Genomic DNA, 23,672 nt, shown 5'->3' with positions numbered 1-23,672 from the left:
GTGCCCCCATTAGATGTGTTCCCAGAACCTGTTCAGGGGACCTTATTTGGAAAAAGAGTATTTGCAGATATAATTAAGAATTTTGAGATGACATGATCTAGGATTAGAGTGGGCCCTAAATCCAATGACAGGTGTCCTAGAGAGAGATGGAAGAGGAAACAGACACAGAGGAGAAGCCACGTGAAGATGGAGGCAGAGACTGGAGTGATGCGGCCACAAGCCCAGGGACACCTGGAGGGAGCATGGCCCTGCTACACCTGGATTGCCGGAGACCAGCTTCAGTCGAGTTGTGTGTACCCAAAAAGGGAGAGGGAGGGTTGGCGAAAATAACAAACACAGACAGAGACCTCAATGCATCAGTATGCACGTTCTCTCTCTGCGGGCTCTCAGCGTGTTGCAGCTGGAGCCCAGTAGAGCATGAGACGATGCCCTTTATTTAGATTTTTCTCTGCAGGGGGGTTTTTGGTACTATTTTTATTGTATCAGCCAGCTTGAATCAACAGTCCAAAAAGCAGGGAGGAAACTTTTTTAGAGGTCAGCACGTCTTAGGTGATCAACTCATGCTTCTTTTTCCTGGAATCAGGTTATCAGATTCAAACCATCCCTTCATTGTCTTGAAGTTATCTTGTGACCTTTTTCTGTTAGCAAGCTGTGGTTAATATCCACCCTATTAACAGGGTGGCAGCTATTTTGTAGATAACCTATATCTATTCTTAAACGTAAATACAACTTTGCTAAAAGGAAAAATGTTAACATTTCTGTGACCCTGTAATCTTGATCTAAATGTCAAAGTGTCCTCGTGCACAGCACCATCCCTCACAGAACCAGTTACATTTACCTCTTAGGTCTAATTTTGCAGGTTTAATAATTTTACAGCATATATTTTTATCCCAATACCTGATTTTTAATGATTTATTCAAACTGGACACCACCAAGTAAAGGGGGTTCTACAGTTTCATTCCTATATACTTAATTTATCCCTATCATATAATTTCCCATTAATACCAACCATTCTCTTGCCATTAATATAATCTCCAGTAAATGATGTTTGTCAGCTTACATTAGGCTGCAGCTCATATTTAGTCATGAGCGGTGCTTTTGGAACATATGTTGGTGTGGTCAATTTATCATAAGGGGATAATTTTAAATTGCCCAATTTACTTGGATCCTCTGTGGGAATGTTTAGTTCAATCACCGCAAAATCATTTGTGTTATTTTTATAATATTTCAGGAATTCAGAGAACTGCCACGCTAACCAAAATATCGAGAGAAGGCAAAAACCACAAAGCTGAGGCAGGAACCCTTATGGTTGTAGCAAGTGCTCGTAGCTGCGGCCTTGCCAGCAGCTCTCCCTCCGGCGGCCTTGCCAACTCGGAGAGGGCAGCCCAAGCTGACTCCTTTAGGATCCTGCCATGGCGTGGACTGCACCACTGGATCTCAGACTTCTGCCCTCAGAGCTGGGGGAGAATCAATTCCTGTTGTGTTAAGCCCCCAGTGTGTGGTCCTTTGCTATGGCTGCCCCAGGACACTCACACAGTCCCCGTTGTGTAGGCTCCTGGAAGTGTGGGTCTCCTTAAAGGGAAGTAAAGGCCAGATCACACACCCCTTAGAGTCAGCAGTGGGGTCACTGAGAGTCCAGGCACAGTGTCTGGTCGCAGGCTGCTGGAGGGCATGCCTTGGACCCATCCCAGAGGCTGCAGCCTGTGACCAGATCCCCCATCATTCACAAGCCACAGTAGGAGGGGCAGGTGCATCTCAGTCAACCTCTGACTGTGGAGACTCCAGAATCACCATTCACACTGGTGATTAGGAAGCCAGCAGCCGCATCTGTGAAAACCCACTTCTGACATTTGCATTGCAAATGAACAGGATTCTGAGGTTGACCGGGAGATGGGGACTTGCTCACAGTCACCAGCGGTCAGTCCTCATGAGAAAGCTTGCAGGCCCCCAGAGCCAGCCTCTGGTGAATGTGAGCTGTCCTCGTGCTGACTGCTCCTGCACTGGCTCACCCATCCCTCGCAGGGAACACCAGGCCAGATGTGTGCAAAGATGTTAGACACCAAGGAGCAGACACTGGCCAGGAGCCAGGCGAGAGGCACACAGTGCTGGAGTTGAGTCACGCCTCCTGGTTTCTGGCCCCAGGTGCTGTTTTTGTCTGGGTGGATTAACCTGGGCTATGCCTCCTTAGGGCTTTTTTCTTGCTTCCTCACCTCTGCCTGCTGTAGGAGAACTTCAGATGGCAGGTGTGGGAGCCGCACCCACCTCATCAGCAGTTCGTTGTCCAGCTCTGCCTGTGGTGGGTCCAGCAGGCCGCTTCAGCTGGGTACTGTGGGGCCTGGGAGCCCTCGCACCCCTCCTGGCCTGCAGCCCTGCAGCACTGATGGAGGCAGGAAGTGCAGCCTCAGGGGCACTGTAGCTGCAGGGAGGGCGATTTATTCAGACCTCTGGGTCTGTGGGGCCTGGCCTTCCTGGGCCTGCCTGCCTTGGGTTGGCCTTGGAGGGGTGGGGCTGCCCAGGCGGGCTGATGGTGGCCCATCAGGGCAGCGCTGGGAACTGTAGTTGAAGAAAACCACCTTGCTGTGTCCCAGCCCAGTCCCAGGAACAGGTCCCAGGGGTCAGCAGGGGTCAGCATGGGCCTGGGGCTGCTACTCTGGTTTGGCTTCTTAAAATCACTTTCACCATTCAAAAGTGAACGACTCAGTGGTTTTTAATACATCATGGTGCAGTGCAGCCACCACCTCTATTTAGACCCTGGATATTCTCATCACCACAAAAGGAGACCCCGTCCCCATCAGCAGTCACCCCACCCCCCGCCCCGGCTAGCATTGATCTGCTTTCTGTCCCTGTGGACTTGCCTGTTCTGTACACACGTGTAAACAGCCTCACATGCTCTGTGCCGTGTGTGTCTGGCATCTTCCCCTCCGCTTCTCGTGTGAGGCTCACCCGCATCAGCATGTCACAGCTTCAGGCCTCGGTTGAACAATCTCCATGGTGTGGACAGACCATGTGTGTCCATCTATCCATGCACAAGGGATGCCTGGGCTGTCCCTGCTCTGTATTAATGCAAAGTTGGGGAGGACGGCCTCCCACTGTCACCACTGAGGGTCTCTGAGGGCCTGGGATATCCAGTGCAGGGCCCACCACTGAGGACTCCCCTCTCGTTTGGGCTCTTTTTTGGGGCTGCTTCTTCCCAGGCCCCTCAGCTGGGCTGGCTCCCTGGCAGGTCAGAGTTCAGCTCTGAGGCAGGTGCAGTGAGCAGAGATGGGGAGTGGAGGGGCAGCTGTGTCCCCGAGTGGCACTTCCTTCTGTGTGACCCTGCCCCTGGCTTTCTGCCAGCCCTTCCAGGTCTCCAGGATACAGAGGTCTGAGCAGTTCCCACCACGAGGCACCTGCTCCCTATCCCCGAAAGCTCTTCTGGAACCAGTCAGCGTGCTCGTGGCATTCCCTCTTAGCAAGGGTCTCCTGGAGATGTGCCTGCAGCTGGGGCTCTTGTGCTAGAATTCCACCTTCCTGTACGTGGGACTCTGTGGTCAGCCATTGAATGCTGTCCCCAAAGATGCCCACATCCCCATTCCAGAACCTGTGAGTTGGCCCCTCACATGGCAAAGGGACCTGGCAGATGTGATTCGGTTACGGATCCTGAGATGCAGAGATGGCTCCAGATTGTCTGAGTGGGCTCAATGTCATCACAATGTCCTTATTGTTAGATTCAGTGAGACACAGAATAGGGAAAGAGAGAGAGACCAAGCCAGGCACTATTTCAGCCAAAAACCTTTATTCCACTAACATGGAAGGGAGACTGAGCCAGGTTAGTTTCCGCCAACAAAGGAAAGCAGGAGGTTTATAAGACATTGCGGGTTCTGGCAGAGTAATGGGCAGTTTTGAAATCAGTGGTATGCAAGTGACACCGCCCTTGTGGTCTGATAATATCTGGCCGGCTAAGGCACAGGCTCCCAATTAGCCACTGTCTCGGTACAAAGCATTCCAGCCTGAAGCCTACGGACACAATGCACAAGACTTTCCCTTGATGATAAAGGTAATGTTTACCCCTTCCCAGGAGGGGAACAGTGGAAAAGCCACTCAACATAGCTGTGCTGAAGCTAAGCCAGCCCCGAGACCCAATACTTATAGGAGGAGACAGAAGGAGATTAGACACAGACACGGAGGAGAAACCACCTAAAGACAGACGCAGAGACCGGAGTGATGTGGCCACAAGCCCAGGGATGCCTGGAGCCACCAGGAGCTGGAAGAGGCAGGAAGGATCCTCCCCTGGAGCCTCTGGAGGGAGCACGGCCCTGCCACACCTGGACGTCAGCTGGTGAGACCTGTTTTAGACTTGAGCTCCAGAGCTGTGGAAGGATACATGAGTTGTTTAAGCCACTAGTTTGTGGTGTTTGGGACGGCAGCCACTGGAACCAGCGTAGACCCTAATTAGCGATTCTGGAGCATCAACCTGTGTGTTCATCCCTGCATCTGAGGAATGGACCGTATTCATTCGCGTGCTAGGCACATGCAGGAGGGAACCGGGCAGGTGAGAAGTCCTGCGCTGGTGAGGTCTGCCCCCCAGGGAGGAAAGTCAGGCCGTGAGCAGGTGGAATGCACACGGTGTGGGAGCTGCGACAGAGCAGATGAAGTTGAGCCAGTGAAGGGTGCAGTGCTGAATGGGGACATCAGGCGCAGCTGATCAAAAAGTGACCACTGAGCCGGGACAGGTGAGGACGAGGACGCCCATCCCTTCTGGGGGAGGAAACTGCCCATGCAAAGGCCCTGAGCGAGCATCTGCTCCTTGGGAGGGTCCAAGGGCTGGGGACAGAGTGGGTGTGGGGTAGGGATGATGGCAGAGGTCAGGGAGACGGGGGCACAGCGACTGGGGGCTTTGTCAGCTTGGGCTTGGAGGGAGGGGGACATGTTGGGGGTGATGGTTTTCCTCTAGTTTGGTCTTGAAGCCTCTGTCTGGAGGGTGGCTACAAATGCCAGCCCTGCCCTGACAGGGCTCCCGGGGAGGTGGCCGTGGGTGTCTGTGGTGCACCTTACACGGGCAATTCTTCATCCTGGTGAGCAGCCTGACACCTCAGTGTCCACCCGTGACCACGTGTCCCTCACCCAGGAAGCGTGTTCATGTCGGTGGGCCCCCTTGGCTCTCGTCCGACGTGTGTCTAGTTTATTTCTCCTGAGAAGCCCCTCTCCTGGAGAGCCCTGGCCAGGAGGAGAGTCGGTTCAGGTGTCGGGTTGGTAAGACACACAGCAGGCAGCTCAACAAAACCCGTGGAGTCACAGAGGCAGCATGTCGCCCACAGAGCCCAGAGAGCAGAGGGCAGCGCGCCGCTCAGGGCATCCAGGACACACACTCAGCGGGTGCGGAACAAGAGTGGGGACCCTGGGTCAAAGCCTCCACTGGGTTCCAGGGTGTCACCCAGGCACTTTCCCAAGGGCAGTTCTGATGGGAGGGTCCAGAGCAGTCAGGCAGGAGTCCAGGAATCCTGCTGTGACGGAGAGGCGGTCACTGCGGCACGTCTGTGCTGTGGCACGTTTGTGCAGCCCGTGCAGGGTGTGGGGGTCAGCAGGGCCAGATGAGTAGGTGGACTCCTGCTGTCCCCAGGGAGGAGGTGGCAGCGGGCGTTGGCATGAGGCAGGTGTCGGGATCAACCATCTGGAGGAACAGGGGAGGCGGAGAAGTGAGGTTGTGCCAACAGCCCTGCCTCTGGTGTGAGAAAGGTGCTCCTAGATCCAGAAGGAGGCCAAGGCAGCAGGACAGTGGAGGGATGAGCCACAGCGGGCAGAGACAGAGTGTGACGCGCCTGACTTCACGGAGGACCCTCCTCCCCTGCTGGGAACAGACCACAGGGTGATGGCGGCAAGTGGGGAAGCCTGGCCGGGGAGGGATGTCCTGGAGGCCAGAGACTCCATGTGGAAGGGGCGGGCAGGCAGTAGGGCACATGGTCAGAGGGCATCCGGGGAGGTGGGAGGAGTGGGAGGAACATTGGTGCAGCCCTGCTGCAGCTGAGCGCGTCCTCTGTTTTCTGTCGAGGCCACGGTTCCAGCCTCCTCAGGCCCGGTGCAGAGGCCTCTTTCCTCCCTGCGTTCAAACTTCCTTTGAGGACTTAAAAGCACCTCTTTGCCCTCTGCCCTCCTTGCCCTCTTGGTTTGAGGATGGACATAAAAGGGAGCTGTTGGCCAAAAAATGCGGTTGACCACGGGACCTTCAGTGTGGCAGCTGTGACAGTGGAGTCGCCACGCAGCCATGTGCATCCTTCCCCCTGAAATGCATTCTCTTGGCTTCAAGGAGTCAGACTGTGCCCAGTGGTCTGAGCAGGTGTTTGTGGCTCCATAAACGCACCCACGGGAGCGAGTGTGTAAATGGCGTGTGTGTCCCACAAATATGTAACCAGGGAGTTTGTGAAAATGTCCACACCCACAGTCAGCCCAAATAGGCCTCAGAGGCAGCAGCTCCTGGCCCCAGTGACCACCTGGACACCAAGGTGCCCAGTTGGGATGACCAGACAGCATTTCCCAATGTGGGGTCCCAAGACAGAACTGTGAGATACTGCAGAGCCAAACACTTAGAAAGCTGCGCCATCCTGGGCAGAAACGCATGCCGGGTGGGGCTGGTCTAACTTGACCCACAGGTTGCAAGACACACCAAAGGCTGTTTCAAGGAGTGGGCCCTGAGTTCACTATGCCCGCTGTTCTGGGGTCCCCACCGCAAACCTCAGGCCCTGCTTCCTTTCCTTTGAATCCCATCGCAGCCCATGGGGGTGCAGGCTCCTCGGGGGCACATGCCTGGGCCCTGTGGGTTGGGGCCACTGATAGGGATGAAGCAGGCGCAGTCTCAGACAGGAGCCGCCAGGGTCACAGACCCAGGGGAGCTGCAGGCAGACCCGGGCTTTGACACCATGAGGGTGCCGTGGGAGCCAAGGAGGCGAAAGTCCACCTACTACAGGCATGGCAGGGAAGACGCAGAATCTGTGGATTCATGATCTGGTCCGCAGAGAGGGCGCCCGGTCCAGGACGAAGTCCAGGTTCCTTGGCGACCTGCAATAGGCCTTTCAGCGGAATCCTTGGAATACAGGGTGTGGCCTCCCATCTGGGAGGAGCCCGGATCACTAATCTGTGCAGGAGAATCTACCTCCAAGGAGCTGGCAGCCAATGTGTGGGGAAGATGGACTCGGCCACAGCCGGGTCCTGAGAGGAGCCTCAGGACAGGCTGGCGGGAGCGAGGGGCACTGGCTGGGTGCTCCAAGGGGCTCCTGGTGAAGGAGACCCTGGCACGTCTTCTTCCAGCGTAACACAAAGTTGATGAATCAAATCCTTTCACGGGGGAGGGAAGGTGTAGTTAGAGGCAGGGACCACCTGGGAGCCAGACCCCCCAGGGGTGCAGTCCCCACCCCATGCTCCACATCTGGCCACGTCGTCGCTCGGTTTCTCAGAGGCTCCGTGTCCCCATCTGCTGTGTGGAGCGACGGCAGGGGGGACCAAGTGAACACGGGCATGCTGAGAACAGGGACAGTGCGTCCTCTCGAAGAGTCCCCTGGACGTCCCGCAGGTGTCGTCTTTCCAGTGACTGTGCCTGGTGCTCTCTGCAGTCTCTCGGGTTCCTGCAGAGCGCCGTTTGCCATGGAAACCCCCGAGGGTGGGCTGTGCTTTTGGCGGTTCCTCTCTCCCTGTTCTCTGAGTCTCACAGTGGTCAGGCTCCAGTGGCAGACGCGGGTTTCGTCACAGTGCATGGAACACGCCATCACACACCGGGAGCATCGGGGTCTCCCCTGTCCAGCCGCCCCAGCCCTGGGGTCTGGGAAGCAGGGGGAGGAGACACCAGGCTGCACTCAGGGGCTCACCTTCTCCTCAGGCCATGGCATCCCCCAGGATCGAGGCTGTCGTCAGGCAGTAGCACAGGATGGGGGGGTGCCCTGTGTGGGAAGAGGGGACAGGGCAGCTGCTGTTCGTGGACATCACCGCAGGGCTCGTGTGCCGGTGGAGCCCACTCACAGGGCAGGTGCAGACCGTGGGCCTGAGTGAGTAGAGCGTGGGGGTCCCCGCAGGGAGGGGACTCGACACCCCCTCCGTGGTCATCAGGGTGGGGACCGTGTGTGAAGGCACGTCCGTGTGTGAAGCAGAGACCGGCTGTCTCCAAGTGCGGGATGTGGGAGGTTACGGAGCTTCCCCTGACTTTGTCAGAAGAGAAACCAGCCCACTAGTAGCCGCTGCAGCTGGTCACCATGGTGGCTGCAGGCAGGGCTGGCCACCTCAGTAATGTCCTGGAGGAACGGTAGTGGCTGCTGTGGGGAGGGAATGCACAGGACGGCTGGCTGAGGAGGGGTCTAAGGGCCAGCACGGCCAACCCAGACGGTGCCCGGAGCAGCTGACGCCCGCCCCAGGAAGAAGAGAAACATTTCCTCATCGGCCACGGCTCCTAACAGGTGCCACGGCAGGGTGGGGGTGGCACTGGCCAGTGGAGAGGCAGCCACGGGGGCCCCACCTGTCCCTCTGTGTTTCTCCAGGAAACCGCATTGGCTGCGTGGCTCTGTGCCAGAACGGGGCCTACATGGTAGCGGCTGGCACCCACCTCGGCTTCCTGGACTGGGAGACACAGCAGGTGCAGTGGGTGGCCTGGCTGGACAGGGACAAGCCCCACAACAGGTTCACCGACAGCAAGGTGGGCCCTGCCGGGAGGTTTGTGGCAGGTGGGCTTCTGGAAGGTCAGGTGTGGCCTCAGCCCACTGCAACCTGGGTCATCTGGAGGCCAGTGGCCACCTGGACAGTCCCACGCTCAGGGCAAGTGCCAGGGGCCAAGCAGGCAGCTTTGGGCAGCTGTCCCCCTTCATGGCAGGAGACCACTCGGACGTCCAGTGCATGCCGTGTGCTGCTGGGCGCTTCCAGATGAGAGTTGTCGTTCCATTGCGTTCTGTCCAATTCCATACCCCATCTTTTCACCCCACTATGCCTCCTGGGCTCCTGGCTATCCGTCCAGATGTGGCTTCAGCCACCCCTGGAAATGTTAATCTCATCAGCATGTGGCATGGCGAAGGGCACCTTCCCTGAGGTATCCATGTTCGTGAGAATGCCCCGTGTGCCCTGGGTGTCCTGGGGTGGGATTCAGAGCCCCATGAGCACAGTCTGTGTCCTGGGGTGGCCTGCAGTGCTCGGGCCTCCGGGAGGGCCCTCAGCCCCGAGGTGGAGGGGGCCGGGGAGGTCTCACACCTGGGGATGTGAGCGTGTGGGCACAGTTGAGCCGCCTGCAGACAATTTGCTGTAGAAACCCTGGCTCTTGCCTGAGAAGACTGGGAGGAAACCTGCACGTGGAGATGCCGGGCTGGGGCTGGGGCTGGGGCTGGGGGCACGGCTCAGCCTGCAGAGCACCAGCGGTGCCCGAACCGGCCAGGGGTGTGGTTCTCCCACCAGGTGGAGGGTGTGGGAAGTGTGCCCTGTGCACCAGTGTGTGCCGGGGTCCCCAAGACCACCCAGGTCTGGACACTCCCAGGCAGCTCACGGGGTCGGTATATTGTGGTGTGCTTGCGGCTAACATGGGTCTCAGGGCTCCTGAGGACACACAGCCGGGTCTTGGGGAGGACAGCAGGGTCAGGAGGAGCCACACGCCACTTCCCTGTGCTCCCTGCCTCCCACGAGGTCTGCAGAACACCCTCTTCCCAGCAATGAAGAGGCAGCCACATGTGTGTGATGGTTCCTCCTGGGGAGCCCGTCAGGGACTCGGTGCCCAGGGTGTGTGCTGGGGGCTGGTCACATGGGCGCCATCCACCCTGTATCTCCCAAACTTCAGGCACCCAGAGGAAAGCCCGTGTGCAGCATAAACCCATGGTTCGCACTGTGTGGGCACAGGGCCTCTTACTGGTGAGGGAGATTTCATAGCAGCATAGGGAGCTGCTCAGCAGCTGTAGGAGTGTCCTGGAACTGCCACACAAAGGACCACACACTGGGAGGCTTAAAACAACAGGAATGTATTGTCTCCCAGTTCTGGGGGCAGAAGTGTGAGATCCAGGGAGGATCCTTCCTGCTTCTTCCAGCTCCTGGTGGCTCCAGGCGTCCCTGGGCTTGTGGCTGCATCACTCCAGTCTCTGCCTCCATCTTCACGTGGCTTTTCTTCTGTGTCTGTGTCTCCTCTTCCGTCTCTTATGAGGACTCGTGTTATTGGATTTAGGGTCACCCTAATCAGGGATGACCTTGTCTTATTACATCACCGCAGGCCCTATTGCCAAACAAGGTCCCATTCCCGGGTTCTGGGGGTTCGGATGTGGATTTGTTTTTGAGGTCCCCCATTGTGCCACTGTAACAGTCCGGTTTCCTGACATTGGCCAAGGGTCCTTCCTGACCTCCTTCCTGAGGAGGGCAGTCCCAGGCCCACGATGTTCACTCTGCACAGAGCATCTTTCATTTCCTGGGGAGTGGCTGTAGTTTGGGGGCTGGGCAGGGGCAGGGGGAGGGGCTCTGTTGGAGCCCTGGGGGCCATTCCCTGACCTCCTGTCTTTCAGGCACCATGCCGGAGCCGTCCGCCCCAGGAGTGTGGGAGCGAGGGCAGGGCTCCCTGTACACGCTCTATGCTGACCACTCGGTGGTCAGACACCTGCATGGGCTGGGCATCCCAAATGGGCTGGACTGGTCCCTGGACCACAGCACCTTCTACCACGTTGACAGCCTGGACTACTCCGTGCATGTGTACGACTATGACGTGCAGACCGGCAAGATCGGTAGGAGCCCCGGCCCTTCCTTACTCCCGCCCTAGCCCACCATGAATACCCCCCACCCGCCAACTCCCTGAGCTCTGCCCAGAGAGGGCGGGAGCCCAGACCAGGGAGACAGAGATGGGCAGGCCCTCGCAGAAGCTACATGCCGGTGGCAGTGGGTCGGCCAAGGCTCAGTTACTCCCCAGCGGCCTGGGGTCGGGTCTGAGTGTCCAGGGCTCAGAGCTTTAGGGCTGCACCTGCATCTGCCTGTGAGGGTCACCTGGGGTCTAAATGTAGGGAAATCTTGTCCCTCAGGCATTCTCTGGTGTTCCACCCCCCACGCCCCAGGCCCACCTTAACATCAGAAGCAGCTTTTTCATGTCTCACTTCTTTTTTTTTTTTTTGTCTTTTTCCATGTCCAGCAACGGATCGCAACCCTCAGTGTTGCCCCCGTACCGGACCGGGGACCAGCAACGGGATTGCAACCCTCGGTGCTGCTCCCGCGCCTCGCTCAGCCAGTGAGCGGGAACCGGTCTGTATGTGGGATCTGAACCCTCGGGCGGGAGCGCCGCCGCGCTTCCCAAGCGGCGCTCTATCCAGTGCGCCACCGGGCCGGCCCCTTCATGTCTCACTTCTACGTGCCCCTGGGGAAGGACTGTTTTATCATCGCAGGAAGCAGGCACTGTCCAGTCACGGACAGAGAGAAGGGACGGCTGCCCATCTCCCCTGCATGGGAAAGGAGCCACGTGCTCACAGAACCTGCTTCAGGCAGATGGCAGGTGTCCACCCAGTGGTCAGTTTCCGTGTAATCAGTGTCACCTTCTCCTCATGGCCCTGGGTCAGGGTCACTGAGTCATGTCAGGGCCTCACATCCATTCAGTTGTCAGTAAAGGGTGATGCCCACCCAGTGGTCACTATGGCCTGACGTGCACCCTGTGGTCAGCGTCACCGTCTCCTTCTCGTCCTGGGTCAAGAGGCACAGGAGTGACTGTGTCAGAGCCTCATGTCCACCCAACGGTCAGTGAGAAGTAATGTCCACCTGTGGTCAGTAAGGAGTGATGTCCACCATGTGGTCAGTGTCCTTGTGGTCAGTGTTACCCTCTCCTCCTGGCCCTATGTCAAGGATCACGGGAGTGACCACTTCAGAGTCACCGAGTTGTGTCAAGGTCTCACATCCACCCAGTGGTCAGAGTGGCCCTGTGGCTCTGGATGAGGGTTGCCCGTGGCTGACTGTGCTCAGCAACTTGGTGATCGCCTCACTCAAGAGACAAGCACCAGCCCTCAAGGCTCCTGGTCTCTAACACTCAGAGATGTTGTTTCCAGGCAAGGACCTAGAGCACCTTTTCCACGAGAAACAGCCTGAGCTGGGATGAGAGGCTGAGAGGCTTGGAGGGGGTGGACGATAGAGGTTCCTCTGACGTTTCCCTGTCCAGGGAGCCGGGTGGTGCTGGAGAGTCCTGCGACTGCCACACAGGGGACCACACACTGGGAGGCTTAAAACAATGGGAATGTATTATCTCCCAGTTCTGGAGGCCGAAGTGTGAGATCCAGGTGTGGCAGGGCCGTGCTCCCTCCAGAGGCTCCAGGGGAGGATCCTTCCTGCCTCTTCCAGCTCCTGGTGGCTCCAGATATCCCTGGGCTTGTGGCCACATCACTCCAGTCTCTGCCTTCATCTTCACGTGGCTTCTCCTCTGTGTCTCTGTCTCCTCTTCTGTCTCCTATGAGGACACCTGTCATTGGATTTAGCACCACCCTAATACAGAATGGTCTGATCTTCACTAATTACATCTGCAAAGACCCTATTTCCGAATAAGGTCCCATTCTGAGGTCCCCGTTGACATGAACATAGGGGACACTACTGAACTCACTACAGCAGGTGAGGCAAGGCCGGCTGGCAGGTGTGGATTCAGATGCTGGCGATGCCGTTGAGATGCTGGTATGGACCAGGGGGCCAGGCTGGGCAGTCCGGAGGCCTTGGGCCCTAGAGCAGGAAGGCGGTCGCAGTCCTGAGGGTCAGACCTCGCCCTGCTCACAGGGTCACAGCTCTGCGTGGTGGACATGCCTGTGTCCAGAGTCACATCCTGCTTCGGGGGACCTACTATGCGGACCTCTACGTGACCTCCGCAGCGCACGGCCTGAGCCCGGAGCAGCTGTTGCAGGAGCCCCAGGCCGGACACGTCTTCAAGGTTTGATGAAGTCATTTATACTCAGAGTCCCCAAGGTGGCTTTTGTGCCGCCTCTGCACGGGACAGGGGTGAGAGGTTGTCTCTAAGGTCTGGGAAGTTTGGGTAGGGTGGGTGACGTCCACAGACAGACAGGGATTGTTTATCAATCCCCTCAGAAAACAAACATTTCCAACGCTTTACCCACCTCAGCGTCACATGAAAACTGTGTCTTTAATGTGCGGGTTCAGAAGTAGCTAGAGCTGCTGTGACCTCGCCCTGCCAGTGACACGGTGCTTCGACAGCACCCGGACTGACCACAACATCTGCTCTGTCGACAGGTCACAGGCCTGGGGGTGAGAGGGGTCGCACCTCGACCCTACCCTGGCTGAGCGAGAGCTGCTTCCTGGGGCAGCCAGAGCCGCCGGACTCCGTGTCGAGGGACTGCGCCAAGGTCAGCCATCCGTGCACGACACAGCTGGTTCACAGCACGATAATAAAGGTGGCAGATCCTCAAAGTCTTCCTGTCGTGTTTCAGGGATTGCACTCAGGGTAGGCGTGAGGTCTCTGTCCGCCTCCTCTCGGCTCTGGGCTGTCCACGCCTCTCACACAATTCACGGTCCCCACGCAGACACCCCGTCATCCCAGAAACCATCCTGCATCTCTGCAGAACTTCAATTCCCTGGCCAGGACTTGGTATTAAGTCACTGATAGATACAATGTTTTTTATTAAGTTGTGGTAAACATACATAAAATTCGCCATTTTAAAGTTTACAATTCAAGGCATGTAGTACATTCACACAATGTTGTGTGACTGCCACCTCTAGTTCCAGAACATTTTCTTCACCTCAAAGGGACACCCCTACCCCTCAGCTCTCAAGCCCCATCCCACTCCCCTGGGGACCTCCAGTCTGCTTCCTGTCTCTGTGGATTTGTCTGTCTGGACACTTCGCATAGATGGAATTAGGCACTGTTGTGTTCCCCTATGTCTGGCTTCTGTCACTGAGAATGATGGTTTCAAGTTTATGCACGTTGTAGCCTGTGTCAGGGCCTCCTCCCTTTTCATGGCTGAGTAATATTCCATTGTGTGGGTGGACCACGCGTGTCTATCTGTCCGTCCATTGATGGACCACTAGGCTGTTCCCACCTTCCGGCTCTCCTGCACGGTGCCGCTGTGAACATTTCTGTACGAGTTTTTTTTCAGCGTCTGTTTTCAATTCTTCAGGTACATTCCCAGGAGTTGAATTGCTGGGTCACGTGATAACTCCATGTTTAGCTTAAGGAGCCGCCAAACTGTCCGTCCACAGCACTCTGCATCCCCCCAGCAAACAGGCACCCCAATGATAACGGAAAACACCAAGTCATTGATTCTCGGGGGCGCTGGAGCATGGAACACGCTGAGGGTCTCACCATGCGTGTGGGCACACGAGGGTGTGCAGCCGGCTCTGCCTGCTGCGCCGTCCAGTGTCTCAGATGTGGAGGCCTGTGGCTCGGGTTTTCAAAGTGCTGACTTGTCCTCCTGTGAAGGAACGGGGGTGCTGGAACTGGCCTCCGAGTCCTGGTCTGGGAGCCAGGAAGACGGTCCACAGGGACTCGGCCACCTTCATTATCGTGGGAGGACGTGAGGCCCGTTGGAAGGTGCTCCTGACTGAGTGGTCAACCTGGGGGATGGGCAGCGGGTCCCAGGGGACAGGGGAGGAGACTTCAGCCCAGGTACAGACTCTCACGTCAGGGCTCCAGGAGCTGGGCAAGGCCAATGGGAACCTAGTCATGTGGGAGTGGACCCGGCTGCGCACGACTGGTGAGGATGGAGAACACTTGGAATACCGGGAACACTGAGAACACCAGGAACACCAGGAAATCGGGGAGCACGGGGAACAGTGGGAACACCAGGAACACCAGGAAATCTGGGAATACGGGGAACACTGGGAAGGCAGGTACACGTGCAGCCTCTCCTCCTGCTGGTGAACCACTTGCTTTTGCTGATGGTGTGTCCAGCATGTGCGTGGAAGATCCCTTGGAGAGGGAGGAAACGTATACGGTGGTATCAGAAATGCCTCTGATGCTGGGGGTGGAATTCAAAGGTCCCGAGCGGGTTCCGCGTCCTCCTCCTGCCTCGGCCACAGCCGTCTTCCGTCCCTGCCGTCCCTGCTGGGGCAGACAGGAAACCAGGAGAGCGCTCCGTACGGGGCATCAAATGCCCACTTTTATGAGAACCTCAGGTGCACCACCTGCCTCGCGGCCGGAGACCCACAAGTCACCCACCTGGCCTAATGGGGCAGAGCCACAGGTGGGTCTGCAGGTGCCTGGAGCCCAGCACGGCTTCACCACGAAACGCCCTCTAGTTCCCACCGCCGACGCCTCGGCAAGGGCCGCAGGGGTGGGCTTGTGTGTGATTCCTGCACGATGCCTGCCCAGCCCAGCAGCCCGAGGCGTCCAGTACAGCAAAGAAACAAAAGCCGCCTCCCCGTCCTCCGAGAGCCAGCTCCGACGTCCTGCAGCCTCCTCGTGTGCACACATTGTGCAAACATTTCAAACGTGCTCCCAAAACGCGGCTTTCTGGGCTGCACAGTATTTCACCACCTGAATGTCCAATTGAACTGAGGGGTGTTTCATTTATTTCACATTTTTCTACAGCAAATAACGCTGGGATGGGCACCTCCATTCCCATGTTTCTTCAGGACCTTATGGTTCCTCCCTGGGGCAGATTCTCAAAGGGGAGTCTCCTTGACAGACACGTGCTGGGAAGGCTTTTCCCCTTTGACTAGGTCATTGACCCAATACTTGCACTTTGAAATTTTTCTAACCCATGGAAAAATGGAAAGAACAGCAAAATGAACACCTAAAGGTGCTTGCTGGGGACTGACGACGTGCTGAAGTGCTGCCACATGTGCGTGCTGTCTCTGCACCCATTTTATTTCTGCTGAACTTTTTAAAGGTCGCAGCCCCGTGACCAGGGGTGGACGTGTCAGGTCAGCGAGACAAACAGACCGAGGGACTCCGAGCCACACGTTATCACGTCAGAGAGTTTATCTCCAGCGAACCTGGAGGGGAGGCTGAAAGATCAGTTTTCTGCCCCCATACAGACTAGCGAAGCTTCATAGGGTTTGAATTTAGGAAGGAGGGGGTTGGGGGAAAAGCCTGAGTTCTGAGATGGGGACAGGCAGCTATTCTGACACTAAAGACTTCGTGTTTTTTTCCAAGATCCTGTTTTGTGCCAGATGTTATCAGAACGCATCAGCCTTGAGGGAAAGGGAGGGGGTAGGGGACAGGGTGAGGGAGGTCACCGTGGCTGTGCTTATGCTGAGCTGACTGTGAGGTCTAACAGGGAACGCCTTTGATACCAGACAGTGTCATTTTCAGGGCTTGTTCTGTTGGGTGGAAGCTGGTACAGCCCTCGGGGTTGGACAGACCTTCTGGGGATACTAAACTCCCCACGGCTCTTTAAGGAATCAACAAGAAACAAGGTAGTATTGTCAGTTTAGACAGACAGTAGCAGGTTACAGCAATTGTTCAAAAAAAAGAAAAGAAAGCCCGGGAATGCACAACGGTGCGGTGGCTTTGGAAGGCGACCGACAGTTTCTTACAGCACTAAACACTCTTCCGCTGCGACCCAGCAATCATGCTCCTTGGCATCTAGCCACCGAGCCGAAAAGCTATGTCCCCACAGAAACGTGCCCACACGTGTCGTAGCAGCTTTGTTCACAGGTGCCAAAGCTTGGAAGCAAGCAGACGTCCTCCGGTAGGTGAGCAGGAAACAAGCTCGGCTACACCCGCACCGTGGAGCGCTACTCAGCAATAAAAAGAAATAAACTAACGAGCTACGAAAAGACACGGACGAACGTGAAATGCGTGCTGCCGAGTGACAGGAGCCATCTAAAAAGGCTCATCCTGTATGATTCCAGCCACATGGCACCTGTGAAAGGCAAAGACCATGGAGACAGTAAAGAGAACAGGTTGGCAGGGGTCAGGGGAGGGAAGGATGGACAGGTGGCACACAGAGGGTGTGTAGGGCAGTGACACTACAACTTCAATGGTGGACACACGACATTCTACATTTGCCCAACCGCACAGAGTGCACAACACCGAGAGTGAGCCCATGTGTGTTAGTTAACAGCAACGTGTCACTACTGGCTCCTGCACTGTAACAAAGCACACTTCAAGGCTGACGTTAGGGGCTGATGTCAGGCCGGATCTCAAAGGCTCTGGGCTTCCTTTTGCTTGTTAATGCCCTAAGGGCCGGCTGGCCAGCTGGTCAGAGGTCAGCAGCCCCAGAGGTCGGCGGCCGCACAGGTTGGTGGCCCGAGGCCAGCACACTGTCTTGCTGGGTGCTGAACCGTCGCTGTCCTGAGACTTGGTGCCACATCCAAACCTGAGTGAGAGGTTTTGTCCTAATCCTCTGAAGTGCAGGTGGAGTTGGCTCCTGTGAGGGTGTCCCGGGATGTGCAGACTTGGATCTCTATTCGGAGAGGACACACGCGCGCCTTCCAGGTCCTCTCTGAGCAGTCACAGTCCTGCGCTTGGACTTCTCTGCCAGGTGGCCCAAAGCTTTCCGCACTGAGGCTGTCACCGGCCATGCCCATCACGCTGCCTGGGGTGGACGACGGCATTTGCATCCTCCTGGAGCAGCCTTTTGGACACTCCGTCAGGATCACTCAGCCAGGCTCTGTGCCTCAGCACGTGCCCTGGCAGCGATGAGAAATTGTCCCGGCTCTGCCGCCGGTGGCTGCTTGCAGAGCCCCACCCTCCGTCCCCACTGGACGGCTTTCCTCTCCTCCTGCAGAAGCGTCCACGCAGCCAACTGCTCGGATGGGTCCAAGCCACTCTCCCGGATTTTCCCTTCGACTTTGGTCCCTGTTGGAGGAATGGGAGGGTTTTCTTTACTGCAGAGGCTCAGGGTTTGGGGCCACACTGAGGCCCCGCATTTGCACCATCTCCCCCAGGGGTGTCTCCCGTCACCTACTGCGTCAGGCCTGCTGCTCCTGGGACTCTGAGACCTTCTGCATCTTGGACCCAGGAGGTAGCGGCATGGATATCAGCGTCCCCTCCCGCCAGCCTCCCCACAAGGGGGCCTCTTGCCTGCCCATGGGGCAGTCACTCACTGAGCTCGCTGCCTGACTTCGCAGAGATCTTCATCTTTGCTTCAGCCGACCAGGTCCTGGTCCTCTGCTGGCTGCAAAGCCCGGGACGACCACATGGCCGTCTCTGCCCCTCAGAGGACAGCAGTGCCCACGTCCAGGACAGCCTTCCTGCGCTCCCAAAGTCCCTGGGTGACACAGCAGAGCAGGGATTCAGGCAGAGCCAATAGAGGGGTTCCTCCTGGGGGATGGGGGACCAGGGATCAAGCATCCAGTGGACGGAATAACCAGGAGATGAGACGCAAGACCAAGCACGCAGAGGAGAGAACATTCAGGACAGAGTGTCCAGAGAACAAAGTGTCCCGGGAATGACGTGTCCAGTGGACAGAGTGACCAGGGGACAGAGCTTCAGTGGAAGGAGCATCCAGGACAGTGTGGCCAGGAAACAAAGTGTCCAGGGAAAAAGGGTTCAGTGGACAGAGCCTCCAGGGCACAGAGCATCCAGGGGCGAGATTGTCCAGGGGACGGAGCATCCAGGGGACAGAGCGTCCAGGGGAGAGAGCGTCCAAGGGACAGAGCGTCTACAGTTCAGAGCATCCAGGGAACAGAGCATCCAGGGGACAGACTGTCCAGAGGACAGAGCATCCAGGGGACAGAGCGTCCAGAGGACAGAGCGTCCAGGGGAGAGAGCATCCAGGGGACAGAGCGTCCAGGGGAGAGTGCGTCCAAGGGACAGAGCATCTACAGTTCAGAGCATCCAGGGAACAGAGCATCCAGGGGACAGAGCATCCAGGAGAGAGAGTTTCCAAGGGAGATAGTGTCCAGGGGGAGACCATTCATGGGACAGAGCATCAGGGAACAATTGGTCCAGGGGACAGAACGCCTAGGGAGAGAGCGTCCAGGGGACAGAGCGTCCAGGGGAGAGTGCGTCCAAGGGACAGAGCGTCTAGAGTTCAGAGCATTCAGGGAACAGAGCATCCAGGGGACAGAACGTCCAGAGGACAGAGCATCCAGGGGACAGAGCATCCAGGGGACAGAGCATCCAGAGGACAGAGCATCCAGGGGACAGAGCGTCCAGGTGACAGACTGTCCAGGGGACAGAGCATACAGGGAGCAGAGATCTGTCTGTGTCAGAGACAAGGTGAGACTCTGAAGGGGGACTGAGGGACCCCAAATCATCCAGCTGTGCCCTAGCTGCTACCCGTGGAACACTCGGGGGCAGACTTGTCAGGCTGAAACCTCCTCCCCCACTGTCACTTCTGGGGACTCTGGAGTCAAGCTTGGTGTGACGGGGCAGACTCAGGACGCAGGGGACAAGGCGCCAGGCTCTGCCCGGAACAAAGTTGAGACCCCTCTGGGTGAACTAAGGGGATCCACAGAGTCCACTTCAGCCCCAGGCAGGGGTGACACCTGTCACTTCTGGCTTGCTGTCACTTCCTTTTCAGGAAGCTGAGGGCCTTGGTTTTAGGGGTGAGATTGGATCAGAAGCGGGAGAAACATCTGATCAGCTGAGGCAGGGATCCCAGGATCTGTCAAGGAAAGAGATTTTGGTGAGGACTGAAGGTGCCCCCGGCCCAGAACATAAAGAGGGCCCCACAAATGTCCACTATGGCCCTGCTGTCAGCCCAGGAGACTCTGGGAAGGGCTTCAGACTGAGCCTCATTTCTGGCTCAGAGGTCTCAGAGGGCAGAGGACCTTAATCTGAGAGGGCCACGCTCAGATCAACAGAGATGTGTCCCAGGCCTGACCTAGCAGGAGTCAAGGTGAGGGCTGAGGGGACCACCCACACCAGAACACACAGGAGCCCAGCTCCTCCCTGCTCCTTCTGTCAGCCATGGGAAGACCCAGGGAACAGTGGGGGCTTTGGCTCTCACTTCCTTTTCCGGTGTCTCATGGACATAGGGCCTTGCCGTAAGGCACGTGGCCTTGGGTCAACAGAGGGCAAGTCCCTGGACCTGCCAGACATAAAGGTTATATCACGCAGACCCCTCCCTCCAGGACACATGGATCCCACTGAATTTGGGCACCTCCTGTGGTCCTCCCTGGGATGCCCTGGGCAGGTGTGGCCAGATGTGGGCCCCTCACTGCCTTTTGTTCCATATCAAGGGTGTGAGCTCTTGTTCTGAGAGTTTCTCAGGCCTGCAGAAGGGTTAGGTCTGGGTCCTGCCATGGGAAAGGTGAGGGCTCCGAGTGAGTATGGAGGGGACCATTCATTCACCACAGAACAGTGGGAACCTCACAGACTCTGGCCCACCCCTCCTGTCAGCACTGGGAGCCCAAGGTGTCCTTGCAGCCTGCAGCCTGAGGACCTCCTCTGTTCCTCTTACAGGAGCTCCAGGAACTGAGAGGTGAGACCTTGGTGTGAGGCAGTGTCCTCAGGTCACAGCAGAGAAGGCCGAGGAGTGCAGGAGTCAAGGTGAGGTGCGTGACCTGAATGAGTACCAAGGGCCCCACCGGCCCCAGGACAGAGGGGACCCCGCAGCGCCCGGCCCCACCCACAGTACTGTCAGTGCTGGAACCTCAACCTCTGGCGGCTGCACCCTGAGGAGCCGTCTCATTTCCCCTTCAGGTCCACAGGAGACAGGCCGACCAGGAGGACAGGAGCCCCGTGAGGCCCCGAGCACCACCTAAAGACAAGACCTGTGAGTAGGCCTTTGTCACAGCCCCCGAGGGTGTGGTTCTAGGCTGAGGCCGCTCACCTGCTCCCTCCCTCCCCCAGGCCTGTGCATCCCCATCGCCCAACTCCAGCCCACACTCCTGTCTTCTGTCCCCAGGGAAAGTCGTGATGCCTTATTGTCAGAAGAGTCAGCTCTGCAAGCTTCAGGACAGACTTTGGGCCCAAAGAGAGGAACCGTCCCTGTTGGATGCGCAGGCTCTTTGTGATGAGGAAGACGTGGAGGTCTTCTTTTTCTCCACCACCTCTTCCTCTTCCTCCTCTTCCTCCAACTCCTCTGCCTCCACCTCTCCTCTGATCCCGGGCACCCCGGAGGAGGTGCCTGCGGCTGGAAAAACAAGTCCTCCTCCGAGTCCTCAGAATGTCTTCTCATCCCCCACTGCCATTGCCTCCACTCCATGGAGCCAGTCAAATGAGGGCCCCAGCAGCCAAGGAGAGGTGGCCCGAGCACCTCACAGGATGCGGAGGTCCCTGAGTCCTTGCTCCAGGATGCACCGGAGGAGACAATGAATGATTTGCTAAATTTCCTGCTCCTCAAGTATCGAATGAAGGAGACAATCACAAAGGAAGAAATGCTGAATGGTGTCCTCAAAAATTGCGAGGACCAATTCCTTGCCATCTTCAGCAGAGTCTCTGAGTGCCTGGAGCTGGTCTATGGCGTTGAAGTGAAGGAAGTGGATCCTGCCGGCCACGCCTACAGCCTCAGGATCTGCCTGGGCCTCACCTATGATGGGATGCAGAGTGATGACCAGAGCCTGCCCAAGACCGGCCTCCTGGTCATCATCCTGGGCTTGATCTTCATGGAGGGCAACTGCACCTCCAAGGAGATCATGTGGGAAGCACTCAGTATGCTGGGGGTGTGTCCTGGGAGCGAGCACTCCATCTATGGAGAGCCCAGGAAGCTCATCACTGAAGATCGGGTGCAGGAAAACTACCTGGAGTACCGGCAGGTGCCCAACAGTGATCCTGCACGCTATGAGTTCCTGTGGGGCCCACGTGCCCACGCTGAAACCACCAAGATGAAGGTCCTGCAGTATTTGGGCAAGTTCAATATTACTGTCCCCGGTTCATTCCGATACTCATATGAGGAGGCTTTGAGAGATGAAGAAGAAAGAGCCCAGGCCGGAATTGCCACCATAAATGGCACTTCCACTAAGGCCAGTACCAGTGCTAGTGGCACACGTTAAAGCTTCTTTAACCCCAAATGAAGTCTAAGGTAGATTCTTCACTGTGTTTGAAAATAGCAGTCACTGTTTTAAGTAGAAAGATAGTGTGGGGCTACAGGAAATAGAGTGAGTCACAGCTCTGGTTTCCTATTCTACAAGGGTAACTTGGAGCTTTACCTTGTTTTCAGTTTGGAATTTTTCAAATGTTATTCCTTTAAATGGAAGGTTTAATGAGCGTAAGAAACTAAGTTCATGAATGACATTGATCACACATTTATTACTCTTTATCCAGTTCAGGAGTAAAAGTTTTGCTATTTACTAAAACAAATCGGAAAACCTTCCACCTTATTTTGTGGCCTGGAATAAGATAGCATGGAACTGGAATAGGAATTTACTTGGAAATATGAAAAACAATAAAATAACATGAGGTCAAGAAATAGAGAAAAAAGTAAGAAACGATTAATTTTTGGCTTTCTTTTCCCCTTAAGTATGTTGTTCTGTGAAATTAAAATATATACGTATACCTGGATTTGCTTGTGTTCTTCAAAGACGTAGGAGAAATTACATCTCAATAAATGAAACCACTGCTCACCGGCTCGTGCATTCTGCAAACATTTATTGAGCGTCACTCTCTGGAAGGCCCTGTGTTAGTCGTGGAGAGACTAGGATAAGCCCAACCCACTGCTCCCCATAGAATGGTGGAGCCTAGGAGCAGCCACCATACTACGAAGGTGGTGAGATGTCCTTCAATCCTAAAGAACAAGTAGATAAGGATTGGCCACAAGATGGGACTCCAGGGGCAAGGCTACCCTAGCGCTGAGAGCCGGATCTCTGCCTCATGACAAGCCCGTGAGGCTGGTCACGACCTGCGAGACCGCTCTTCAGGATGCTAGGCTTCTTGACTGAGGCATGCGCAGTACCCAGAGTGGCCAATGCCTGAGGTTTTGGGCGGGATCGTCCACAAGGCGGGAAAGACCAGGTCCCGCCCTGACGCCCGAGCCTATGACTGAGGGGAGCCTGTGACTGACAGGCTTGGTTCCGCCCTACTCTCCGCCCCTTAATCCCCTCCTGATCGCTCATTGGCGGGAGCGTTTGGGTCGCAGCTCTGATAGGTGGTTTGGTAGTACCGGCGGCTGCGTGGCCGTTTCAACGGTCGTCTCCCTCCTGAGAGGATCCGAGCCGGCGCCAGGCCAGGGTGGGCAGCGCTGCAGGAGAGAGCCAGGGAGACTGACCGGAACTCGGGAAGTCTTTGCCGTGCAGTAAGAAACCCTTGTAAACCTTCAGCCCGAGACCTTCAAATTTCAGCCTGGGAAACCCCAGATCCCCTCATCCCCAAGAGACCTCGAATGCGCTAACCTGGAGGGACCTCAAACCCCCTCGGCCTGAGACCCCGACGCACCTCAGCTTCAGACACCTCAAATCCCTCCACCCACAGGAACGCCAAATCCCCTAATGCTTAGAGCCCAAATACTCTAAGCCTGAGGAATCACAATTCCCCTCAGCCTAAGGCACCCCAAACCCCCCAGCCTGGGAAACCCTAAATACCACAGCCACAAAGAGACCGAATTTCCCCGAGCTCAGAGATCCTACTCAGCCTGGAAACGTCCTTCATCTTCAAAGACCCCCCAAATAACGTCAGTGTCAGAGAACCTAATGCCCCCTAATGAGAGGCCCCAAATCTCCTTAGCCTGAGAGACCCCGAGTTTCCTCAGCCTCAAAAATGCCACATCCTCTCATCCCGAGGGACACCAAATTCCCTTTACCTGATGAATCCCAAAGCCTCTCAACCTGAGCATCCCAAATCTCTTCAGCATGAAAGAACCAAAATCTTGTCCTGAAAAACCCCAAATACTATCAGCCTGAGAGACCCCAAATCCCCTCGACCTGAGAAACCCACCAAGATGAAGGTCCTGCAG

At 56.5% G+C, this 23,672-nt stretch overlaps 2 protein-coding genes across 2 annotated transcripts; both read left to right on the top strand.

Moving 5' to 3' along the window:
• The first annotated feature begins 7,894 nt into the window (after positions 1-7,894).
• On the top strand, positions 7,895-10,735 carry LOC103610977 (regucalcin-like). The gene is made up of 3 exons (XM_008595027.1): positions 7,895-8,012; positions 8,499-8,681; positions 10,485-10,735. Exons 1-3 carry the CDS (start codon positions 7,895-7,897, stop codon positions 10,733-10,735), a joined length of 552 nt encoding a protein of 183 aa, XP_008593249.1.
• A 9,966-nt stretch (positions 10,736-20,701) lies between these two features.
• LOC103610976 (melanoma-associated antigen 10-like) lies at positions 20,702-22,053 on the top strand. Its single transcript, XM_008595025.1, is given in 2 exon segments — positions 20,702-21,026; positions 21,029-22,053. Coding segments are annotated over 2 exon segments (1,074 nt in total). The 3' UTR covers positions 21,778-22,053.
• Positions 22,054-23,672: the final 1,619 nt, after the last annotated feature.

Source organism: Galeopterus variegatus, unplaced genomic scaffold (genome assembly GCF_000696425.1).
Source record: "Galeopterus variegatus unplaced genomic scaffold, G_variegatus-3.0.2 Scaffold12185, whole genome shotgun sequence".
NCBI classification, from domain to species: domain Eukaryota; kingdom Metazoa; phylum Chordata; class Mammalia; order Dermoptera; family Cynocephalidae; genus Galeopterus; species Galeopterus variegatus.
The sequence above is the reverse complement of the archived record's forward strand: the minus strand, read 5'-3'. Positions and strand labels throughout refer to the sequence as shown.

Excerpts from the sequence above, each read along its gene's own strand:
- LOC103610977 (XM_008595027.1), top strand. The coding sequence starts at position 7,895 with ATGGGGGGGTGCCCTGTGTGGGAAGAGGGGACAGGGCAGCTGCTGTTC. Across the intron at positions 8,013-8,498 it reads GGTGCAGACCGTGGGCCTGA|GAAACCGCATTGGCTGCGTG; the intron begins GTGAGTAGAGCG and ends GTGTTTCTCCAG. Across the intron at positions 8,682-10,484 it reads TGCCGGGAGGTTTGTGGCAG|GCACCATGCCGGAGCCGTCC; the intron begins GTGGGCTTCTGG and ends CCTGTCTTTCAG.